Raw genomic sequence first — 22,267 nt, 5'->3', positions numbered from 1 at the left:
TCATTTCCTCCCCATTAACCCCCTTCTTCCCGACTCCCGCCCCCTTCCTGCCTTTTCCCACACTGTTATCTGTGTCCATTGATTATACATATAAGTTCTTTGGTTTATTTCTTCCCACCCCCCAACCCCCTTCTCTTTGAGGTTTGTCAGTCTAGGAACCAATTTGTTCTTCTTAATCCCTTCACCTTTTTCCCCCAACCCCCCTCCTATTGGCAACCAACAAAATGTCCTCTGTATCTATGAGAATGTTTCTGTTCTGCCTGTTCAGTTTTTTTGTAGATTCCATTGTCAATAGATATGTATTTATTGCCATTTTCTTTGTTCACATATTTTATCTTTTTCTTCAAGAAGACTCCAACATTTCATATAATAACGATTTGGTGGTAATGAACTCCTTTAACTTTTTCTTGCCTGGGAAACTCTTTATATGGCCATCGATTCTAAATGACAGCTTTGCAGGATAGAGTAATCTTGGTTGTAGGTTCTTGCTTTTCATCACTCTGAATATTTCTTGCCACTCCCTTCTGGCCTGCAAAGTTTCTTTTGAGAAATCAGCCGACAGTCTTATGGGAATTCCCTTGTAGGTAACTGCTTTTTTCTTGCTTTTAAGATTCTCTCTTTGTCTTGAACCTTTTGCATTTTGATGATGATGTGTCTTGGTGTGGGCCTCTTGGGGTTCATCTTGTTTGGGACTTTCTGTGCTTCCTGGACTTGTATGTCTGTTTCCTTCACCAAGTTAGGAAAGTTTTCTGCCATTATTGTTTCAAACAGATTTTCGATTTCTTGTTCTCTCTTCTCTTCTCTTCTGGCACCCCCAAGATGCGAATGTTGGCACGCTTGAAGTTGTCCCAGAGGCTCCTTACACTATCCTCATTTTCTTGGATTCTTTTTTCTTTTTGTTGTTCTGATTGGGTGTTTTTTGCATCCTTATATTCCAAATCAATGGTTTGCTTCTTGGCTTTACGTACTCTACTATTGAGTCTGTGTAAATTATTCTTTATTTCAATTAGTGCCTCCTTCATTTCTCACTGGTCCTTTTTTATTCTCTTGTGGCCCTCACTAAGTTCCCTGAGGTTCTAAGTTCATTGAGCATCCTTATAAGCAGTATTTTGAACTCAGCATCTATTAGGTTGCTTATCGCCATTTCGCTTAGCTCTTTTCCTGGGGTTTTGTTCTGTTCTTTCATTTGGGACCTGTTTCTTTGTCTCCTCATTTTGACTGCCTCCCTGTGTTTGTTTCTGTGTATTACTTAATGAGAGGTATGGGGCTAGCTGAGACCAGATGCTGCTTGTTTGAAAGAATTTAGGAAAACCTGAAGCAGGATTCAAGACAGGCCAATCCTATGGTTAAGCAAGTGGCAACAGCTTGGGTGGGCCTGAAAGTTGGGTGGGGCGGGGCCTTAGGGAATCACGAGGGTGGGGCTACCAGTGTGAGCCAGGTTGCCAGAGTCCCAGGTATGGCGACTGTCTGCTGCCCCGGGGAAGGGCTCACCAAAGGAACAAAGGCCTCTGACAGCACGTTTGTCCCGGAGAAAGGCCCCTTTCCAGCCCTTGCTCCAGTGCCAAACAGCTCAGTTCTTCCCTGTATGTCTCTGGCGCCCCTCGAGCTGCCTCCCCTCCGAGCTTAGAGGGAGAGAGTCCGATAAGTCCGTGCGCGGGCCTTTTAAGGAGCTGCCTGGGGCTCCAGCCGCCTCAGCCTCCCTGAGCCTCAGTTCCCGCTGGTTTTCCAGCCAGAAGTTATGGGGATTCTCTTCCTGGCACTGGAACCCTGAGCGGGGCACCTGGTGTGGGACGGAGACCCCTCAGTCCCCAGGGAGGACCTTCCCAGCCGAGGTGTCCTCCTGATTTTTATCCGCCACACGAGGGTGTGGGCCCAGCCCGTCCACCTCCGCCCCTCCTACCAGTCTTGATGTGGCTGCTGCTTTAATTCCGTAGTTGCAGGACTTCCATCCAGCGTGAGTTCAGGCGGTTCTGAATGATGATTGTTCTGTAGTGTAGTTGTAACTGATGTGGTTGTGGGAGGAGGCGATACCGCGCTTACCTACACCACCATCTTGACCGGAAGTCTGGTATTTCTCTATAACCCTTTTTCTAGGCAAACACGATATTTTGTTGTTTATAAGACTGAATTTATGCTATAAATGCTGCCTTAGAGCCTTTTTGATTTACTAATTTATGGTTACTATCTTCTAATATTAAATATTCTGAAACAAGACCATTATCACATGGCGACTCATTATATACCTCCACCAATTTTTTTCTTAACCCAACCCTTATTGTTAGGCTCTTTGGTTATTTCAAGCTTTTCTCTATTTTAAGTTAAATTATATAAAACATTCTTAGAGAAATCTTTCTACACACTCATGAATATTTCCTTCAGATAAATTATTATAATAACTATAAGAATGCATATTTTTTTTTACCTGTTTTTCATATTGCAAAACTGTGACAAAAAGGCAATAATTTATCTCCTCCCAGCAGACATGAGGTTGTCTGTTTTTCTACACCCCGCCCAAACTGGGTGTCATCCAATTTTTTACCTTCACCAACATTGAGAACAAAGCGGAATATCACATTTGGGCTTTATGCCTGAGTGCTCCTGCGCATCCGCGCTCCGAGCCACCTTTCCATGATGCATGTTAACGGTATGAAGGACCAGGGAGCGGCAGCACAGAGCAGACGTTTTCAGTTCGGACTCGGGGGAGTAAGACGCCCTTTCCACTCAGGGCCTTCAGACCTGCTTTCCTCTTTGCTGGTGGGCAGAAGGGCGCTGACTCCACACTAAGGCTAAGTCCTGCTTCCGAGCCTTCCCGCTCTGTCTGGCACCCAGAGCAAGTGATGACACTGTCTGAGCAGAACATGGGTGGCGGTCATCCCAGGCCCTACCCTGACGGCCGAGGAAACCTTCATCTCCACACATCCATACACTGTACTTTAGCCATACCAGTTAGAAAGTTCTGGACCAGAGTAGCCTGAGGTGTCCTGGACTGATGTACACACACATGTATACACACACACACAATTTATGTTACATATACAGAAAATAATCTGGAAATATCATACAAGTATTAACAGTTTTTATCTGCTTACAATGAGTGATTTCTATCTTCTTAATCTTGCTGATATCTTTTAATCTTTCTAAAATAACTATGTTACCATATATTCATCTTCTAGTTCCTAGAGCCTACAGAAATTACATGTTACAGAAGCAACCCAAGCTTTGTCACCCCTGGCTAGCCTGTACCCTTTAATTAACCTCAAGAAAACCACAAGTTTCCTCTGTGCTATCGGTGCCTACTTTATTTATTTATTTGTTTTTTTTTCTTATTGATTTTAGAGAGGGAGGGAGAGGTAGAGAGAGACAGAAACATCAATAAGAGAGAACATCAATTGGCTGCCTCCTGCATGCCCCCCACTGGGGATCAGGCCCACAACCTGGGCATATGTCCTGGGAATTGAACCAGCGACCTCTTGGTGCATGGGTCGATGCTCAACCACTGAGCTACACTGGCTGGACTGTGCCTACTTTTTACTAGTGTTCTTCATAGTTTATGTCAGCTATATCACATAAGTACACAGTGCTTATTCATAGGCTTTTCTTACACAGAGCATTTTCATTCAGAATGTTCATGAAGTATCATCTTTAGTTGCCTAGTTTTACCATCTATACTGAAGATGTCCTAATGACTTTCTTATACATTTTGAGTGAAGTTTTTCTGAAATGAGATATTATTATGTTGCCTCATCTCATCTAGGAATGCTATTCAAGTCGGGATCTGAGGATTTATTGCCGTCTCCTGACCACTGTTGTTTTTTCAGCTCTTACTGAAAGGCAAGCATGTCCTGAGAACTGTGCTAATGCATTACATGCATGCTCTCATGTAATCATCACAACCACCCTATGAACTAGAACTATTTCCTCCATTTCAAAGTTAAAACTGAGGCCCAGAATTTAAATGACTTGTTCAAGGTCACACAGCTTGCAAGCAGCAAAGGCAAACCAGGTCTGTGAAACAAACCCAGGTCTGTCTGATCTGGACAGGAGCCCATGTTCATGGCCTGGGTCTATTTTTGATGCTTGACTGATCACTGTGGGTTGGCTTCTTCAGTGGTTAACCTTCATCTTCCTCTAGAATTGCATTTCTGTCTTGTGCACAGTCATTAAAAAACAGAGCATGTGTGGCCGCTACACAGTGCTGTGCTGCTCACAAAGCTGGCTATTAAATTTTCAGGAATGAAACCTATCATCATTAAAATTAAATTATGATAACTTACAATTAAATTATATTTTTTAAAATGTAAAAGTCCTCAAAATTCATATATTTCCTAATAAATGTATTCATTTTACTATTATCTATGGTCAAGGTTACTTATACCTATTGAATCAGTATGACAGAAACTATATATATATATGAAAAGGTGTGTAAATCTCTTCCCACCTCCACACTCGGTGACATCCTACCAGTGGCTTTAAATTGTCCATGGCTGGAGTGTTAACACCACAGAAACAGCAAATGCGACAAGTCAGGGTTTCTCACCCCTGCTCCCAAAAGCCAGTTTTGTTTTGTTCTTTTGCATTTACCTTCAGATAGAGTGGGAGGGAGAGAGGGAGGAAGAGAGAGAGAGAGAAACATCCATGTGAGAGAGACACATCGAGTGGCTGCCACCCACACGACCCCACCCGGGGCCGGAGACAAACTGCAACTGAGGTACGTGCCCTTAGCGAGAACTGAACCCGGGCCTCTCCAGTCCGCAGGCTGAGGCTCTAACCACTGACCCAAACCAGCCAGTGCACAAAAGCCAGTTTTAAAAATGATCAGCCCACCACTCTATCACTCTTCACTGCCATTCCTTTAGTAGACCTTGTGAATCATAAAATTTGTCTCTGTTGAGTAGGGACTTAGCACCACATTTTTTTTGTTTTGTTTTTTAAGAAAAAAAACATAACCCTTCCAGCCCACTCTACCCCCAATTCTTGATGTTTCATTCTAATATAAGAAGTTCCATCCCTGGTCTCTCTCCACCTCTCACTCACTCCCCTCCTCTCTCCCTAGAGGATGAGGTTTTAATCCAATCAAAGAGAAGGAGGAACTGGGCACTTGAAGCACAGTCCTTCTGTTCTCCTTCCTCTCAAGAGCATGTCTTCTCTGCATCCAAGGCCAGCCAGCAAGTTGACTCTGCACCTGCCAGGGAGATTGGGGGGCGGGGGGTGGGGGGAGAGAAGCAGGGGCAAGGAGGTTTATTCTGCTCCAGCACTGCCTATTCCGGTCAAGCACTGCTGGATGGGGAAAATGTCTAATTCTGAGACTGTTTTAGAGAGTACACTGCTTAGATATATAGACCACACTGCCCATGATCTATCAGTAACAAGAGTAATACTTTGGTCTTCATTTGCCTTATTCCTTCGCCCTAAATGGCTCAGACCTCAGGATGGAGAGAGGAGCATTTCTATTTATTGGGTCTCATCAAACTCCAAACTGGAACACTGAATTCCAGTGTACCACTCGTAACTGATCAGTGTTCACAGTGAAATTAAATCTGTTCGCAATCCTTAGTTTAATGACTGTAACAATTGTAGCAGCTAACCATCAGGACTATGCAGATTCTGGACGAAGTGCTTTACCGGAACTGCCTCGTGCTCCTACGTGCCTTCATAAAGCACATGCCTTACCCACACAGCCAGTGCTGCTCCAAGTCAAGCACAGAGCAGACTCTTAATTTCAGAGAGATCATGAACTTCTTTATACCAAAATCTCCCTTTCCATATCAAATTTTACATTGCTGACAAAATTTAATTATCTTTGCTCCTAAATGAAAATGACCTGTGTTCTCTGACATGTTTAATTCCTACCTCTGTGTCCTCTGCTATTTCTCTGACACCAACAGAAGGATTTATATTCTGAAGTCAATGTACTTTTACTTTTCATAAAACCGTAACATCTTTTAGAACATTTTTCGTTGGTAGCCTCGCATTTTAATGAGTTTTTTAACTAAATTTGTAATAATTTGTTATTCTTCTAAAAACTTGCCAGGCTTCTCTTTGTTTTCCACACTGATTTTTCTTTCCTGTCCACCCACACTACCCTTTCCCTAGATGTTTGTATATGCTGATCGATTTCTGACACGGTGCATTAGTCGATCTTTAGGCACATGCAATTTTTTCTTCCGTGTTCCTCTATAATGTCATCCTATTTCACTGCTCGTGATTCACAACACAGTTTCAGAATCAACCACTGTTCAAAACACTGAGCATTCAAGTAATTCAAATTCTTTTACACAGAAGCATGCAATTTTCAGATTCTAACATTGTTACTATATTATCTTCATGTGAAAATGCACCTAAACTAATTCAAAGATAAAAATCCATCCCCTTAAATATGTAAAGAAAAAATATTTAGCAGATTCCCTCACTAACCCACTCTACTATTAGTTATCATCTCTGAAGTTAATCCATCATTGTGCCCATCGCTCTTGCTTCATCCCAGCAAAACACAGACCACCAACCACATCAATCTCAGTATGCACTAAAAAAAGGTTTGCTTCTCTCTTCCAAGCTAAATAACCCTTAATCTCTTTAACATTTTTCATTCATTGTTAGAATGTCCTCTCTACTATTTTCAGATTTCCCATGTTGCTCTTTAACTGAGAGGTCAGAAATAAATAAATCCAGAACTAAAGAATCTAATAAGAGACTGGACTGGCAGCAAATAAAATTATGGCAGGGACAGGTTCCTCTGATTATATTACTGCCTGTTTCTCTGGCAGTCTACCCCTGTCTTAGAGGATGGCACCTGCTGGTGGTATTTTTCTCATGCAAGCATTAGTGCCTGCGAAGGCTCAAAGATGGTCCAGAGTTATCACTACACCTGTAGGAAATTCCACAAGGTTGTGGCTGTGTCAATGCTGTCTTCTACCCATCTGGCTAACAAATTACTCCGCTTTATATATGGGATCTGAAGTCAGACAGACCTGAGTTCAAACCCCAGCTTTTCCTTATCAGCTATGTGATCCAGAGCAAGTCACTTTACTTTCTTCAACCATACAATGAGAATAACAGTACCTAATCCATGTGGCCGTTAGAATGATGGTGATGAGTATAAAGAACCTGACATTGTGTTTAATACATATTAGATATTCAACAAATGGCAGTTTACAAACAGAGAATGCTTTCCCCTTCTTGCGCATTTGCTTGGCATCTCTTTAACCTTGGCGAATGTCCAGTCCAGGAAAGGAGTATTATTCTAACGCTTGTGTGAGAAGTGGTGTTATCCTGCCTCACTGTAGCTATACGTGTCAGACTGCTGAAAACTGGCTATTTGCCTATTTCAAATCCATTCTTCTTTCTTCCTTCGTAACAGAACCCTCCACTTTTAACTGACCCTGACATTGCCCAGAATAAGACTACCTATTATATCACAATTGTTCTAATCAACAAAATATAAGCAGAAATGTCATCTAACAGCTTCCAGGAATTTCCTTAAAAGACAGCCAGTACATGACCTTTGCTACCATATTTCCGTGCCTTCATTCTGCTTCCTGGCTATGATGGATGGCATTCTAAAATACACCGTGAACCAGGAGGCCTCTGGAATACATGTGTTTATTTAGCACAGCAAAGCACTGAGCCAGAGGGTCCCTGAGGAGAGGGAACCCCCGTATCAGTCCTGGAATGCCTACTACAGCCTTCTTTTATATAAGAAAGAAAAAAACCCTCTGTACTTGGGTAAACCACCATGATTTTGTGAATCTAATCCTAACTAATGCAAGTATCTCCAATACGGTCAGGGGGTAAAGGAGTGGCTCTTAGTCAGGGGTGACTCTGTCCCCCAGTAGACACCTGGCAATGTCTGGAGACATTCCTGGTCGTCACAACTGTGGGCACGCTCCTGGCACCCGTGGGCAGAGGCGAGGGTGATGCAAATATTCTACAATAAATAGATCGGCCCCCAAACAAAGAACTGTCTAGTCCACAATGTCAGTTTTGCCAAGGGTGAGAAGTGCTGGGTGAAGCACATCTCACAGGAAGGCTTTTGTTTATGACGATAATATGGTAGAAGAATGAGGTACCCTGGTTAGTGAATATTCTCCTCCCCAGGAGAATACATCAAACAGTGATAAATAGTTTTCAAAGAACTGAAATATAACAAGCTGTATGACATACCATCTAGCCAAGACTTCGGATTGGTAGTCTGTGGGAGAATATTCCATCTAAAGAAGAGTCTCAATGCTAGTTCATGTTACAATCACCTGGGGAGCTTTTAAAACTAGAGATGCCCAGGTTCCGCTCCCCTTTCGTGGAGAAGCAAATACTCTTCACTGGAGCACTTCTCACAAACATGCAGAAGAATCACACAGCGCGCGCTGATTCCTGGGCAGCAGCCTGCCCAGTCCTTTCTGTGAGGGCAGAACCTTTCATCTTCCTTGTTTAATGTTTACTTTGACTCCGGATTTATCTTCAAAACAAAGGAACACGCAGTTCTTTCTGCAGTAAGGCTATAATTGCCGTGCTTCACTAATGGATGCTCCTTGGCTCTATACTCTGTTGTCTGCTCTGACTGTGGTCCTTGGCCCACCGCCCACATGGACGGTGGGAAGTTTATTCAGCTTGCCCTGAATAGCCCACATCAAGATGACATTCAGATTTGTGGCTCCTGTTCTACTAACAAAATTGATTACTGCTCCTACTAGAAGACCCTGGAAAATTCAACATATTATACCAATCCGGTCACCACATCTTCGCTTCGACTTCCTGGATGCTAGAAAAGACAAAAAAGGGAGTAGCTAAGGAAAGTGAGATATCCTGCTGTAATTTTTTTTAAGCCTGAGTGATTTTAATACACAAATACACAGGGTAAAAATGTACTAATTTAGTATATTTTAAGGAAGCATTTCTAGTTCTATAATCATGCCAACTGAGACAAAAATCAAACACCACAGAACTCCAAATACCTCCTCCAAGGTTTGTTTGTTTTTAATGCATTCCAGCTGAATTAACTTTCTTCCCTTTAGAACATATGCATCTATCTCTCAAAAGTGTATAAAATAGAAGTGGACAGTTTCATCAACTGCTTAGTCTAAATAAGACATATTCCCAGCCTTAGGCAGCCAATCCTAAAATTTTATGCAAAGCAATTTGAAGATAGGGATCAAAAACACTAATAAAGTCAGACAGCGGTGTGCTCTCACTTTATCAAACAACAGAATGGTTCAGACTACGACTGAAGAAAGCACTCCGTTTGTGCTAGGCAGCTGATAAACTTCTTTGATGCAGGCTTTAGACAGAAGTCTGATAGAAAGCGATTTTGCCTGTCAGTAAAAATAAGCAGATCAGACCTTGGAATAGAGAGCAATTTTTCTATCAGATAAACAGTAACTAGCCAAGTAACAGGATAATTTATCCAACACCACCTACTTTTTTGAGCAACATGATCAGTCTCTGGAAGCCTCTAGTTCAAGCTGTGCAAGCTGATGGGTTAGTCCTGAAGTGGCAGTGAACAGGGACAACAGCCCCATGGGTAAAAGACATACCAGGGCCACATCAAACAGCACCGCCTGGCATCCTATCACACGGCAAAGTCCAAGGAAGTGCCACAGTCCTAGGTCCAGGGGAAACTGCCTCAGGATAATGCAGGATGTACAGAAGGATCCAGAAAGGAAGTCTGCATGTGGACATCTGTGATTGAGAAAAGGGCCTTTCCCAGTCTCTTTCTCCAGGGCTCTTTGCCGAGCTTGCTAAGGGGACGGTACGTCTTCAGGATTACCGTGATCCCCCAGCTGATGCTGCCGACTGCACACGGCTCTTTCCAGAAGCTCCTACTCCTGTCACAAGAGAATTCTAGAGGAATCTCTCGACTCATTTCCCCAAGATCTACATGAGGAACTGAAAGTTTATTAAGAGATGGAGGTCAGAAGTATAGGTCATTCCAGTTGGATTCAGTCATTACACCAACTTAATTAAATCTGAAATGTATTCTTTTTGTTTCTAATAAAGCAGCCACTTTCAGAGTTTGATGATCTAATCACCAAAGTACCTCCAAGTGTCCTCCCTTTGACTCTAAAAACTGTGTTGGACACACACCTAACAGGAAGGTGGCAGAACAGAGAACTCAACGTATAGAACAGAAAACGCACAGCAGAAACACCCAGCCCCACTGTCTGCCCGCTGTCCCTCCTTGTCGGTGGCTGGTAGAGGTGGGCAGCCGGTGGTCAAGAGAGGTTAGGAATCCGCAATGTTTTATTTCACTCTTATTTACAGGGTGGGGCAAAAGTAGGTTTACAGTTGTTCATATGGAAAATAACACAATAACTAATAATAATACAAGAATAAACTCTGTGTTTCGTGTACTCACAACTATAAACCTATTTTTGCCATACCCGGTATGTATCAACAGTCACTGATGACATGACTGAAGATGCTCCATGATCACTCAAAGGGCATTCTTTAAAGTGCAAACAACCCAAATTTTCCATCAACTGCTACATGGATAAACAAAACAGGGTATATTCAGTCCAAAATAGAAGTAAAATACTGATGTATGCTCCAACATGGATGAACCTTGAAAACGTGCGGAGTGGAAGACGTGCCAGTCACAACAAGCCACGTGTTGAATGACTCGATTCATAGGAAATCTCCGTAACAGGCAAAACCACAGAGACAGAAGGTAGACCACGGTGGTCAGAGCTGGGGGCAGGAGAGGCGTGGAAAGTGACTGCTAATGGATACAGGTTTCTTTTCAGGGTCATAAAAATATTCTGGAGCTAGTGGTGACGGTTGCAAAACCTTTGAATACACTAAAAACCACTGAATTTTATACTTTAAAATAATTAGTTTTATGGCATGTGAATGATCTCAGTATTTAGAAAAGCCATTGTTTAGTTTAGCATTTCTACTGCCCTGTGAGTCTGTCCCAGGGCTCAGATGGCCTGTTTTCCTAGGACTCCCAGTGTACTATCCTTCAATGCTGCCCTGTTTTGACATCAAGAGGAAGTGATGTTAGAGAAAGATTTAAGTGCTGTGTTTGTTTCATCATGCATTAGAGGGAAAGGGGAACATGTAAAATCAGAATGTCTACTGTAATCTCGGCCCACACAGATCGAGGCAATCCACAACGCTCCTATGATGACCAGCAGGTTGTCCAATCTCCTGGGGCAGAACATACCAAGATGTTGCTTGACCCTCTAGACGATGAACTGCCAATATTAAGCTATTTACAGCATTTCTAGTCCTCAGCCTTTGGTTAGTATATATTGAAGAAGATAAACCACTAATTCTTATAAAGATTCATTTATAATATGAGGAACTATCCTCAGATACAAAATGACAGATGATGCTAGAGTACCAATAGTTTATTGTTCAAAATAATTAGTTCTAATTGTTTAAAAGTCTTTTGGCACCTTTTTATAACTCACCTTAATGATGACCCTAGTTCAGAGGGAAATAGTCCAAAAATCCAATTTCAGCCAATATTTTACTTTCCTATCAATGATTTACCAAAGTTACTTATCAGAAGCAAAATGGCACACCAGTTGCCTTTCTTCCCCATGTATTATCATCTGGGAACACTAAACACAGGGTAACCGGAGAGACAGAAGCCTAGAAAACGCACAAGCTACACAACACTGTATTATCAGACTGCATATGTACATATTTACTGTAAAAAAAAATTAAAAACACACACTCACCCCTAAAATATCTCAAGTATGATAAGTGAGACTGAATTTTCCTGTAAAAGACTCCTGGGCTGGGGAATACTTCAAATGTGTTTTCTCAAAAGAATTAGTGAAGAATCCCTTATTCCCAAACCTGGGCCTCTGCATTTTCTAAGAAAAATGAAAATCAGCACAATATTCTGCACTGTAATTTTATAAACACATCATCTCCTTCCAATGCTTTCCCCTAAGGTGAGCATCAGAGCAGCTAGCAGATACTCTTAACAAATAAACAGCTCTCAATCTATTATAACCTAATTATTTGAAAAACACTATGCTTTGAAAAAACTAATTCCACTGCTAAGGAGAAGCTGGATAAATTTAGTTATCACTAAGTGGTAAGACTTATAGACTTCCTTTATTTCTGCTTCGCAGGCAAACACATTCTTCTTCACCTAACTAGGCAGAGTATGATAATTCATAGCTATTATCATGCTACAATTGAAGACCAAGTACCTTAGTTGCTTCAAGAATTCAACGTCAGAGTTGCTGTTAATAAGCTTAATGAACTCTTCATAAGAAGGAGCATAGGTGTAGGCTCTCTTGTGTTGCTCATTCATGTGTTCTCTGTGCTCCAGCTGGGCCAGCAGCATCTGGTTAATGTAGTCTGGATTACTAAGTAATGCTACCGCTGGCTTCAAGACTGTGGGGAAGGAGAACACACGTGAAAAAGGTATTGCCCTTTAAAGAAATTGTTTTTATATTATAAAATTGAAGCTACATTGGGGAAACATTTTAAATACCCAAATGGGGAACACAAGAACACATACACATGGCTGCCTATCCCAAATTGTTAACAACGCTATCAAAATTAAGTACATCGATTTTTTTCTTTTATTTCTTTTATAAGGCTCAGTATGTTTTGTCTGCCAAAAGATGAAAGTGAACATTTTCCCAAAAGGCTGAAAGCAGACCTCAGGGAGGAAGTCATTAAAAAGTCAATGACACTATTACAAATTCATTCTATTAACTTTAGGTTCAAAAGTTCCCTTTTTCTCTGTGGTTGATGTTATCAGCTAATGGGCACCAATGGCTAATCCTGAAATAATAAATGAGATAGTCAATCAATGCATATCAAATGCAATGCTATTTATTTGAAATTCTGAAATAGGAAAAATGTCCCTTAGGTCACAGCTTCTTTCATTTTTCTTATCCTGGCTAAACACTTTCTGAATATACTTTTTTCTAGTAATCACATTATATTGTAGTACAGTTCCTTTTTTTATTTATTCCAAATTCACAAAATTACACATAAGCATTATCTATGAATCTTGTAGCAAATATATTTTAAGTAAATGCACACTAGAGTTTGACTATAAATACTTTTTTATTAATGTATACATTATTGGCCTGGATAATTCAAAAGCTATCCCAAATGGATGCTTCCCTATCGAGAGCATAAGGGCTGGTTATCATATTTCAAAATAAACAACAAAATCTACTCTGCATTACCAATAACGTTATATGCAAATCTGTTTATCACACACAGCCAAATGATGTCCTCTCTAAGGGACATTTAAACTTAAAATTTGAAAATATATTAATTCTCACATGTCCTACAGTATGCAAGGCCCATGCAGGTGTCCTACAAAGTGTCATCAATCACAGTGTGAAGCACATCTGTTTGCACAATTATCATCACATTAGTAGTATCGATTACTTATGAAAGTCTACCTTTTGTGGTGAGAATTTCTGCGAGCATTATACGTAAGCTGAGAGACTGGACGTCCTTTGAGGGGAGGAGACAAAACACCAGAACCCGAGAACACGTCTGTAGGAATCTTACTTCTTCAACAGCGCTCCTCAAGCATGCATGCAACACAAACGGCCTCGGCTGTTCTTCTTGTCTGAAAAAATAAATACATGAGAGTGGAAAAGGGAAAAAAGAAAATTCTAGAAACAATTCAGTTACAGGCCATTAGGTAAAAAAATATTTCAAATGGGCAATACATCCATTTTAATAAGTGTATTCACTCCTCAACAATATTGATAGTCAATAATTTTCTCAATCACTGACTGATCTGGAAAAATGAAAATACATGGCCTTTGGGATTTCACACCTGAAGTAGCACCAAGTTACATATACCTTCCAAATCACAGCAACAATCCAGAAAGACGTATTTCTTTAACTAGATTATTTTTAAGTCTCCTAGATCTCTTCATAAATACAATCTATAGCTTCACTTTTCAAAGAAAAACTCTAACAAAGCACAAACCAAGGGCACCAGCCAGCTGTCCTGACTAGATGATCATGGGATCAGAAAACCTTTGTATTCCCACTGAGGACAGCGTCCATGACTTGATGCTGCATAATTCGAGGCTCCCAAGTATTTTCCACCTGGTTTTGCCAACCCTGGTCACAGATTCAATCAGCACTGACCCCATCCCCATCCAAGGGCCATTAATTTGGAGGATCTGAGTGAAGAAGAGTGGGTAGCAGAACTTTCTATGCCTCTTTTTCCTACAGTATCTTGACAGTAATTCAAGAAAGACTAGGAAGGTAATTTTCCCAGTATCTTTCAGATAAGAGGCAAAGTTGATGGGCTCCTTACAGTAACTTCTGGCCAATACTGAAAGAAAAAACAAAACAAAACACTAAACAGATGGGGAGGAAGGGAAGCACACTAGGTGAGACATAGGAAATGAAACAAATCAATGCATATTGGAGCTTTATGACTAGTGTCTCTCAGAAGTAAACTGTGATTTTATTTTGTGCCCAAGATTCTAAAGCCTAGTTTCTGGATATGAAGACTAAAATAGAAGGTTTCAGTTTTGTCTTCTCCAAGAAACTACAGGAATTCAACCCTCATGTGCAAAGTCATGAACACAAACAGATTTTAAGAGCAAGCCTTTGCACATATACTAAAAAAGCTGACTTTTTAATTTAATTTAATTTATTTTAATCCTCACCCGAGGTCATTTTTCAGACATTTTTTCAGAGGACATTTTTGTTCAGACAGAGTGGGAGGGAGAGAAGAAGAAGAGAGAGAGAGAAAGAAACATCGACATGAAAGGGACACATCGAGTGGCTGCCACCCGCACAACCAACCAGGGCCAACCAACCAGGGCCGGGGACAAATTGCAACTGAGGTACGTGTCCTTAGTGGGAACCGAACCCGGGTCTCTCAGGACCGCAGGCCGACACTCTAACCGCTGAGCCACACCGGCCAGGGCAAGAAGCTGACTTTTTTAAATGGCACCTTCAGTTATTTTAAACTCTAGCTATGCTGCCAGCTAGAGTTGATATTTTAATATCGTAAGATTTAGATGCTACTTTGTCATTTCAAGCACTTTTAAGGGTGACATTTTACTTCAAAATATATATTTGGTTAATATTATTGGGAAAAGTCGGCCAAAAAATAATCCACTTTTACAAGAGAGTCTTCTTTAAATAACAGCAAAATCGCTTTCAAAGTGTACACCGTCCCTTCTCTGTTGCAGTGGAAGGCAGAGACTGATGCCCACCAACTTCCTCCCTCCTAGAGCTAAGTTAGGGAAAACCTTCGCAGTGAAGCAGATCAGGAGGTCGGCCAAACAGGTCTGATCTCTGGAAAAAGGAAGGCGAATGCTTCCCTGGAACCCTCTGCCAACTCCGAGCAGGATATTCCTATGATGCTCCCCAGTAAGTGGACATCAGTTACTGCTTCACAAGCCAAGAAAGAATCATGAGTCAAATGGCTGTCTGGAGGCCAGGAGATGTCCCTCCAGCTTTCTGGTGGATCAGAGCCCTCACGCTGGCAGCATCCTTTTTGTGTCCATATGAATCTGTTCACTGCAGTTCCTAGTCCTAACTCCTCATTCTTTGAATAAGGAAAGGACTTTTAGTAAACTTCATATGTATACTATTACTTCGTTTTCCCATCTACACCAAGAAGTATACGTGATCATTACCATTTTATAGATGAGAACTTTAAGGATTTGAGTGGTTAAGTGAATAGTCCAAATCACAGAGGTAATGTAGACTAACTCTCAAGTCCAGATTCTTTATACTATACCATAATCAGAGATTGTGCAGTTGAGAGGAGAAAAAAAAAATTGCAGAGATAAAGAAGGAAAATATGTGAATAAAACAGTATTTTTTACCTTAAACAGCATGCCAGTACTTGACTGGTAAACAAACCACGGAGACTGTAGGGAGACTACAGAAGTAAAGATGCTATCGATTTAATAGCATAAAAAACAATAATTCTTAGATATTCCTGAAACCTGCTGGAACTAGACAGATGGGACAAAGGAAGAGGAAGCAGAGGCAAGAATTAAATGTGATCTGCATTGGCTTAAAGCAGCAATAGACTGTTGGCCTGGAAATAAATACAGGCTGACCGGAAAGCTGCCTCCACACAACTGCCTAACAGTCAGGGATGCGTTGCTTTTATTAATGCAATGTATTATCCTCTTGTCTGATAGTGGCCAATTCAATTGGAGCCCCCTAGGCTGCCAAGCCATTTCGCAGCCAGTGGATATCTGCACATTCTTGGAGATTTCCAGGACGAGGGCAGGGTTTACCTGGGGCAGGCAAGGACAGGTCTAGCCAACAAACCTAAATGTGCTGTCCACCAGTCTCATTGTGAGATGTGTAGAAAATGGAGCACAATTCAGATCTTACTGCTCCAGGGTTCACCTCCAGGGCATGCATGATCATCTATATGCAAATCACCAGTGACCTACTGGCACTTTCTCAAATACCCATAATCCCAGAGAACAGTGATAAAGTTTTCTTTAATAAGAACCATTAACTAGAGTGTCTAGCATAGCCCAGATATCCCTAAAATAAATCTACCCTGGGCATAAGACAACTAGAATTCCAAAGAAAAGGAGTTTCTAAAATGAAATCAATTCTCCATTTCTATTACTCTGATGCTTTCTCTATAATATCTTTATATTATTCACCAAAGTAGTAATTTCAGAAGCTGGTTAATGCCAATGAAAAATATATTTTCATGTTAAAATTAGATAATAATAGGAGACTTCCGGTCAAGATGGCGGGTAGGTAAATGAGGTATCGCGTCCTCCCACAACCACATCAAAGTTACAACTAAACTACAGAACAACCATCATTCAAAACCGCCTGAAATCATCCTGAATGGAAGTCCTACAACTACGGAATTAAAGCAGCAGCCACATCCAGACTGGTAGGAGGGCGGAGGGGACGGGCTGGTCCCACACCCATGTGTGGCAGATAAAAATCAGGAGGACACCGCGGCTCAGAAGGTCCTTCCTGAGGACTGTGGGGTCCCCGTCCCACACCAGGTGCCCCGCTCAGGGTTCCAGTGCCAGGAAGAGAGTCCCCATAACTTCTGGCTGGAAAACCAGCAGGAACTGAGGCTCAGGGAGGCTGAAGCAGCTGGAGCCCCAGGCAGCTCCTTAAAGGGCCCGCGCACGGACTTATCGGACTCTCTCCCTCTAAGCTTGGAGGAGAGGCAGATCCAGGGGTGCCAGAGACATACAGGGAAGAACTGAGCTGTTTGGCACTGGAGCGAGGGCTGGAGAGGAGGTTTTCTCGGGAACGTGCTGTCAGAGGCCTTTGTTCCTTTGGTGAGCCCTTCCCTGGGGCGGCAGACAGCCGCCATATCTGGGACTCTGGCAACCTGGCTCACACTGGTGGCCCCGCCCTGGTGACTCCCTGAGGCCCTGCCCTGCCCCGCCCCACCCAACTTTCAGGCCCACCCAAGCTGTTGACACAATCATAGGATTGGCCTGTCTTGGATCCTGCTTCAGGTTTTTCCTAAATTCTTTCAAACAAGCAGCATCTGGTCTCAGATAGCCCCATACCTCTCGTTAAGTAATACGCTGAAACAAACACAGGGAGGCAGCCAAAATGAGGAGACAAAGAAACAGGTCCCAAATGAAAGAACAGAACAAAACCCCAAGAAAAGAACGAAGCGAAATGGAGATAAGCAACCTAACAGATGCTGAGTTCAAAATACTGCTTATAAGGATACTCAATGAACTCAGTGAGAACCTCAGTGAACTTAGTGAGGGCCTCAAGAGCATAAAAAAGGACCAGTCAGAAATGATGGATGCACAGTCAGAATTGAAGGAGGCATTAACTGAAATAAAGAATAATGTACACAGATTCAATAGTAGAGTACGTAAATCCAAGAAGCAAACCATCGATCTGGAATATAAGGAAGCAAAAAACGCCCAATCAGAACAGCAGAAAGAAAAAAGAATCCAAAAAAATGAGGATAGTGTAAGGAGCCTCTGGGACAACCTCAAGCGTGCCAACATTCGCATCATGGGGGTGCCAGAAGGAGAAGAGCGAGAACAAGAAATCGAAAACCTGTTTGAAACAATAATGGCAGAAAACTTTCCTAACTTGGTGAAGGAAACAGACATACAAGTCCAGGAAGCACACAGAGCCCCAAACAAGATGAACCCCAAGAGGCCCACACCAAGACACATCATCATCAAAATGCAAAAGGTTCAAGACAAAGAGAGAATCCTAAAAGCAGCAAGAGAAAGGCAGCTAGTTACCTACAAGGGAGTTTCCATTAGGCTGTCAGCTGATTTCTCAAAAGAAACTTTGCAGGCCAGAAGGGAGTGGCAAGAAATATTCAGAGTGATGAAAAGCAAGAACCTACAACCAAGATTACTCTATCCTGCAAAGCTGTCATTTAGAATCGATGGCCATATAAAGAGTTTCCCAGGCAAGAAAAAGTTAAAGGAGTTCATCACCACCAAACAAACTGTTATTATATGAAATGATGAAGGGTCTTTTTGAAGAAAAAGATAAAATATATGAACAAACAAAATGGCAATGAATACATATCTATCAACAATGGAATCTACAAACAAAATGAATAGACAGAACAGAAACATTCTCATAGATACAGAGAACATTTTATTAGTTGCCAGATGGGAGGGGAGTTGGGGGGAATGGGTGAAAAAGGTGAAGGGATTAAGAAGTACAAATTCATTGCTAGACTGACAAAGGGGGTTGGGGAGTGGGAAGAAATAAAACAAAGAACTTATATGCATAACCAAAGGACACAGACAACAGTGTGGGAAAAGGCGAGAGGGGGGTGGAGTGGGGAGGAGGGAGTCAATGGGGGAAAAATGAGGAACATCTGTAATACATTCTACATTAAACAATGAAGATTTTTTCTTAAAATTAGATAATAAAAATACTAATTTCTCTAGCCACTTGCTCTTCTCCCAAACCTAATTCCATCAACCTTCTAACTGGAGTAAAACACTGATTTAAAATACTGTCCTCTATTGGACCATAATTTAAATGAGTTACTTTAAAATGAGTTTCCATCGAATTCAAAAAAGTCTTGGACAGTGTCTGCCAGGTAGAACTGCGGAACACTTTACAGAACGGATCCACAGCAAATTAGCAGGTGCTCCAAGGGGCTGCTGAACCCTTTAAAGGAGAGGCTGAAGCGTGAGACTCTGGGGTTACAGGTAACCTACAAGTCCTACCCCTCACTTTCCTTATTAGTTCACATACCTCCTCACTGGAAATTAATTTCTCCATAAACAGCAATATTCAAAGGGTGGTCTAGAGACTCCTATGTGTCCCCAAGACCCTTTCAGGGGTCTCTGAGGTCAGAACTACATTCATAGTAATATAAAAATGTCATCTGTTTTTCATTCTCAATCTTACAAGCACATTACAAGTGGCATTTTCCAGAACCTATAGGATACGTGATGATATCATCACTCTGATGGTTAATGGAAAGTGGACTGTGTATTCTTGCACTTTATTTATTTATTTATTTTTTAATCCTCACCCGAGGATATTTTTCCATTTTTTGTACAGATAGAGTGGGAGGGAGAGAGAGGAAGGGAGAGAGAGAGAGAAACATCGACGTGAAGGGACACATCGAGTGGCTGCCACCTGCACGACCAACCAGGGCCGGGGACAAACTGCAACCGAAGTACGTGCCCTTAGCGGGAACCGAACCCGGGTCTCTCCAGACCGCAGGCCGACGCTCTAACCGCTGAGCCAAACCGGCCAGGGCTATTCTTGCACTTTAAAAGGTTCTTAGTTTTGCCCTGGCCAGTTTGGCTCAGAGGGTAGAGCGTCAACCCTCAGACCAAAAAGTCTCGAGTTCAATTCCAGGTCAAGGGCACGTACCTGGGTTGCAGGTTCGATCCCCGGCCCCATGCGGGAAGCAACCAATTAATGGATCTCTCTTATATCGGTGTTTCTCTCTCTGTCTCTCTCTCTGCCTCCCTCCCTTCCACTTTCTCTAGAAATCAAATGAAAAAATATTCTCAGGTGAGGATTAACCAAAAAATAAAAAATAAAATAAATAAATAAATAAATAAATACAGTTTCTTAGTTTTGGGGGGATTTTTAAGATTTTTAAAAATTTATTTTCAGAGAGAAAGGAAGGGAGAGGCCGAGAGAGAGAGAGAGAGAGAGAGAGAGAGAGACATCCATGTGAGACTGGAACATCAACTGGCTGCCTCCTGTGCACCCCACACTGGGGACTGAGCCTGCAATCCAGGCATGTGCCCTGACTGGGAATTGAACCAGCAACCTTTCTGTGCAAGGATGACGTCCAACCAACTGGCTAGGGCTAAAGGTTTCTCAGTTTTAATATCTAACATGGTAAATATTGAGATACAATAACTGATGAGCTGGTAAATGTTTAACAATTGGCTCTCCAGTGAAAAAAGAAAAACTCTGATTTGTAGCATTCACCCACTTCCAGTATAAATACCCCCACCGTGGCCAATTACAAGCTAACACGGTGATGTCACTGAACTCAGACATGGGAAGAGATGTGCACAGTCAGCTCCAAATAACCAGGACAAGCTGGCCCCAACACACCACGAGAAATAACCCCACAAACAAAAGCTCTTTTATGTTCTCAATAACCTTTAAGAGTATAAAGAGACCACAAAATCGGAGAACCACTGCTCTACAGTAATTTTTTCAAACCATGGGTTGTGACCCACAAGGAACAAAATAAAATTTACTTAGTCTCAGACACCATTTAAAAAAAATGTTAAAGAACAAAAAATATCAGTTATCACATGTAATCAGAGTACTGCTTTATGAAATTGGGTCACGATATAAAATGTATTTCGTACTGTGGGTCCCAGTTTTTTATAAGCGTGCAAAACACTGGGGACAGAAAGCTAGGAAATCATAGGCGTGTGATGGCTCTGTGGACTTTGGTCCCATAACCTGTGTCAGGTAAGACTCTGGGAGAGAAGACAGTACAGGGAAAGAGGCAATGAGCTGAGACTGGCGGCAGCTGCCGAACAAGCATGTTTAGCAACCAGGTCCCACTGCGCAACATCACAGGCACAACGGAGACGGCTTTCTGACCAGCTCACACAACAGCCCTTCTTAGAAAAGAACATGAGCTACCACCTGCCCAAACAAGATGCCAACACTCACTGCACAAACCTTTCTGGTGTAATGGCACAAAAGGCTAACAAGCCTAATATTAGCCATTTTCGCATAGAAACATCTCTAATTATATCCCACAGCTCCAATATTAAGTTTCTTTTAAAAATCATCAGGATATGGTGATGCTCTTAACACAGAACTCACTCCTACACACACACACACACACACACACACCCAAAAAACAAACTTTAAGCTTTTCTAAAAATTGTAAACTTACTGATACTCTTCACAGTATAAAACACTATCCTTAAATTTTCTATTCTAGGTATCCATAATACTATAAATAATTCATGATAGTGCTCACTTAGTAAAATTCACTTCTCTGTTTAAGTTATTTACAAAATTAAACACGTCTACAAAGTGGCTTTCTACTAGAAAGTTATTTGTACAAATCTGTTCTACCATAACACTAATACTCCCCTCAATATGTCTACACCTCAAGCCAAGTGTCAGCAGGAGAGCATACTAGAGCTCTGTCCTGCCGTGACCCTGACGCAGCAGGAACACTGCTGCCACATGAGACCAGCAGGGAGGTCCTCACGCTGGGACGTTTACCTGGCACTGGCAGCTTTCAGGTCACAGAAGTGAGTGAGCAAGGTTCTCACGACATCGTTGCAGACAACTTTAACCACATCCACGTGGCTCAGTCTGTGGTGCAGCTGTTTGGCAATTTCCCAAAAGTCTTCCAGGAGCAGGTTGTAGAGCTGTCCCTCATCTCTGCTGAGGTTCCCATACCAGGACAGCACGTAATCTCTGTAACTGTAGTCAAACACTGCCAGGAACAAAGAGATCAATGAGCAAAACTCACGAAAGCAGCAGCACCAGGAAAGACAACATTCCTACTGGAGACGGAACACCTGCTATTTACTATTCACTGTTTGAGACATAAAGTAAGTAGAAAATGAAACAAGAAAAGACATAATCTTCCCCCAAATCTTTCAAAATGAAAGATTTTCACCTAACTAGAAATTTGGGGGCATGGGGACCAGTGACCATATGTCCTGGGTTTTCTTGGACAGCCCGATTTTTAAATAGATTATCTTGGTGCCAAACTATGTAAAACAGAGCATCTTAGACAGTGGCAACACACGTATGGAGGGTACCCGCGATCACTGTTGCCTCAGCTCCAAGTCCACCTTCTGCCATGCTCTGCTACTGGAGCGCCACCCTGCACACATTGCTT

General features: G+C 41.9%; 1 protein-coding gene across 3 annotated transcripts in view; it reads right to left on the bottom strand.

Moving 5' to 3' along the window:
* SNX25 (sorting nexin 25) overlaps window positions 1–22,267 on the bottom strand; it is a 113,058-nt gene that overhangs the window by 48,040 nt on the left and 42,751 nt on the right. For all 3 annotated transcript variants that reach the window (XM_036250355.1, XM_036250356.1, XM_036250357.1), the window contains 3 exons: window positions 21,640–21,856; window positions 13,383–13,555; window positions 12,165–12,351 (listed from right to left, as the gene is read on the bottom strand). In XM_036250355.1, coding sequence (XP_036106248.1) covers window positions 12,165–12,351; window positions 13,383–13,555; window positions 21,640–21,856 — 577 coding nt within the window. The remainder of the gene's footprint in view (window positions 1–12,164; window positions 12,352–13,382; window positions 13,556–21,639; window positions 21,857–22,267) is intronic.

The sequence above is a fragment of the Molossus molossus genome, unplaced genomic scaffold (assembly GCF_014108415.1).
Source record: "Molossus molossus isolate mMolMol1 unplaced genomic scaffold, mMolMol1.p scaffold_m16_p_9, whole genome shotgun sequence".
NCBI lineage: Eukaryota > Metazoa > Chordata > Mammalia > Chiroptera > Molossidae > Molossus > Molossus molossus.
This window is presented reverse-complemented; position numbering and strand designations above follow the sequence as displayed.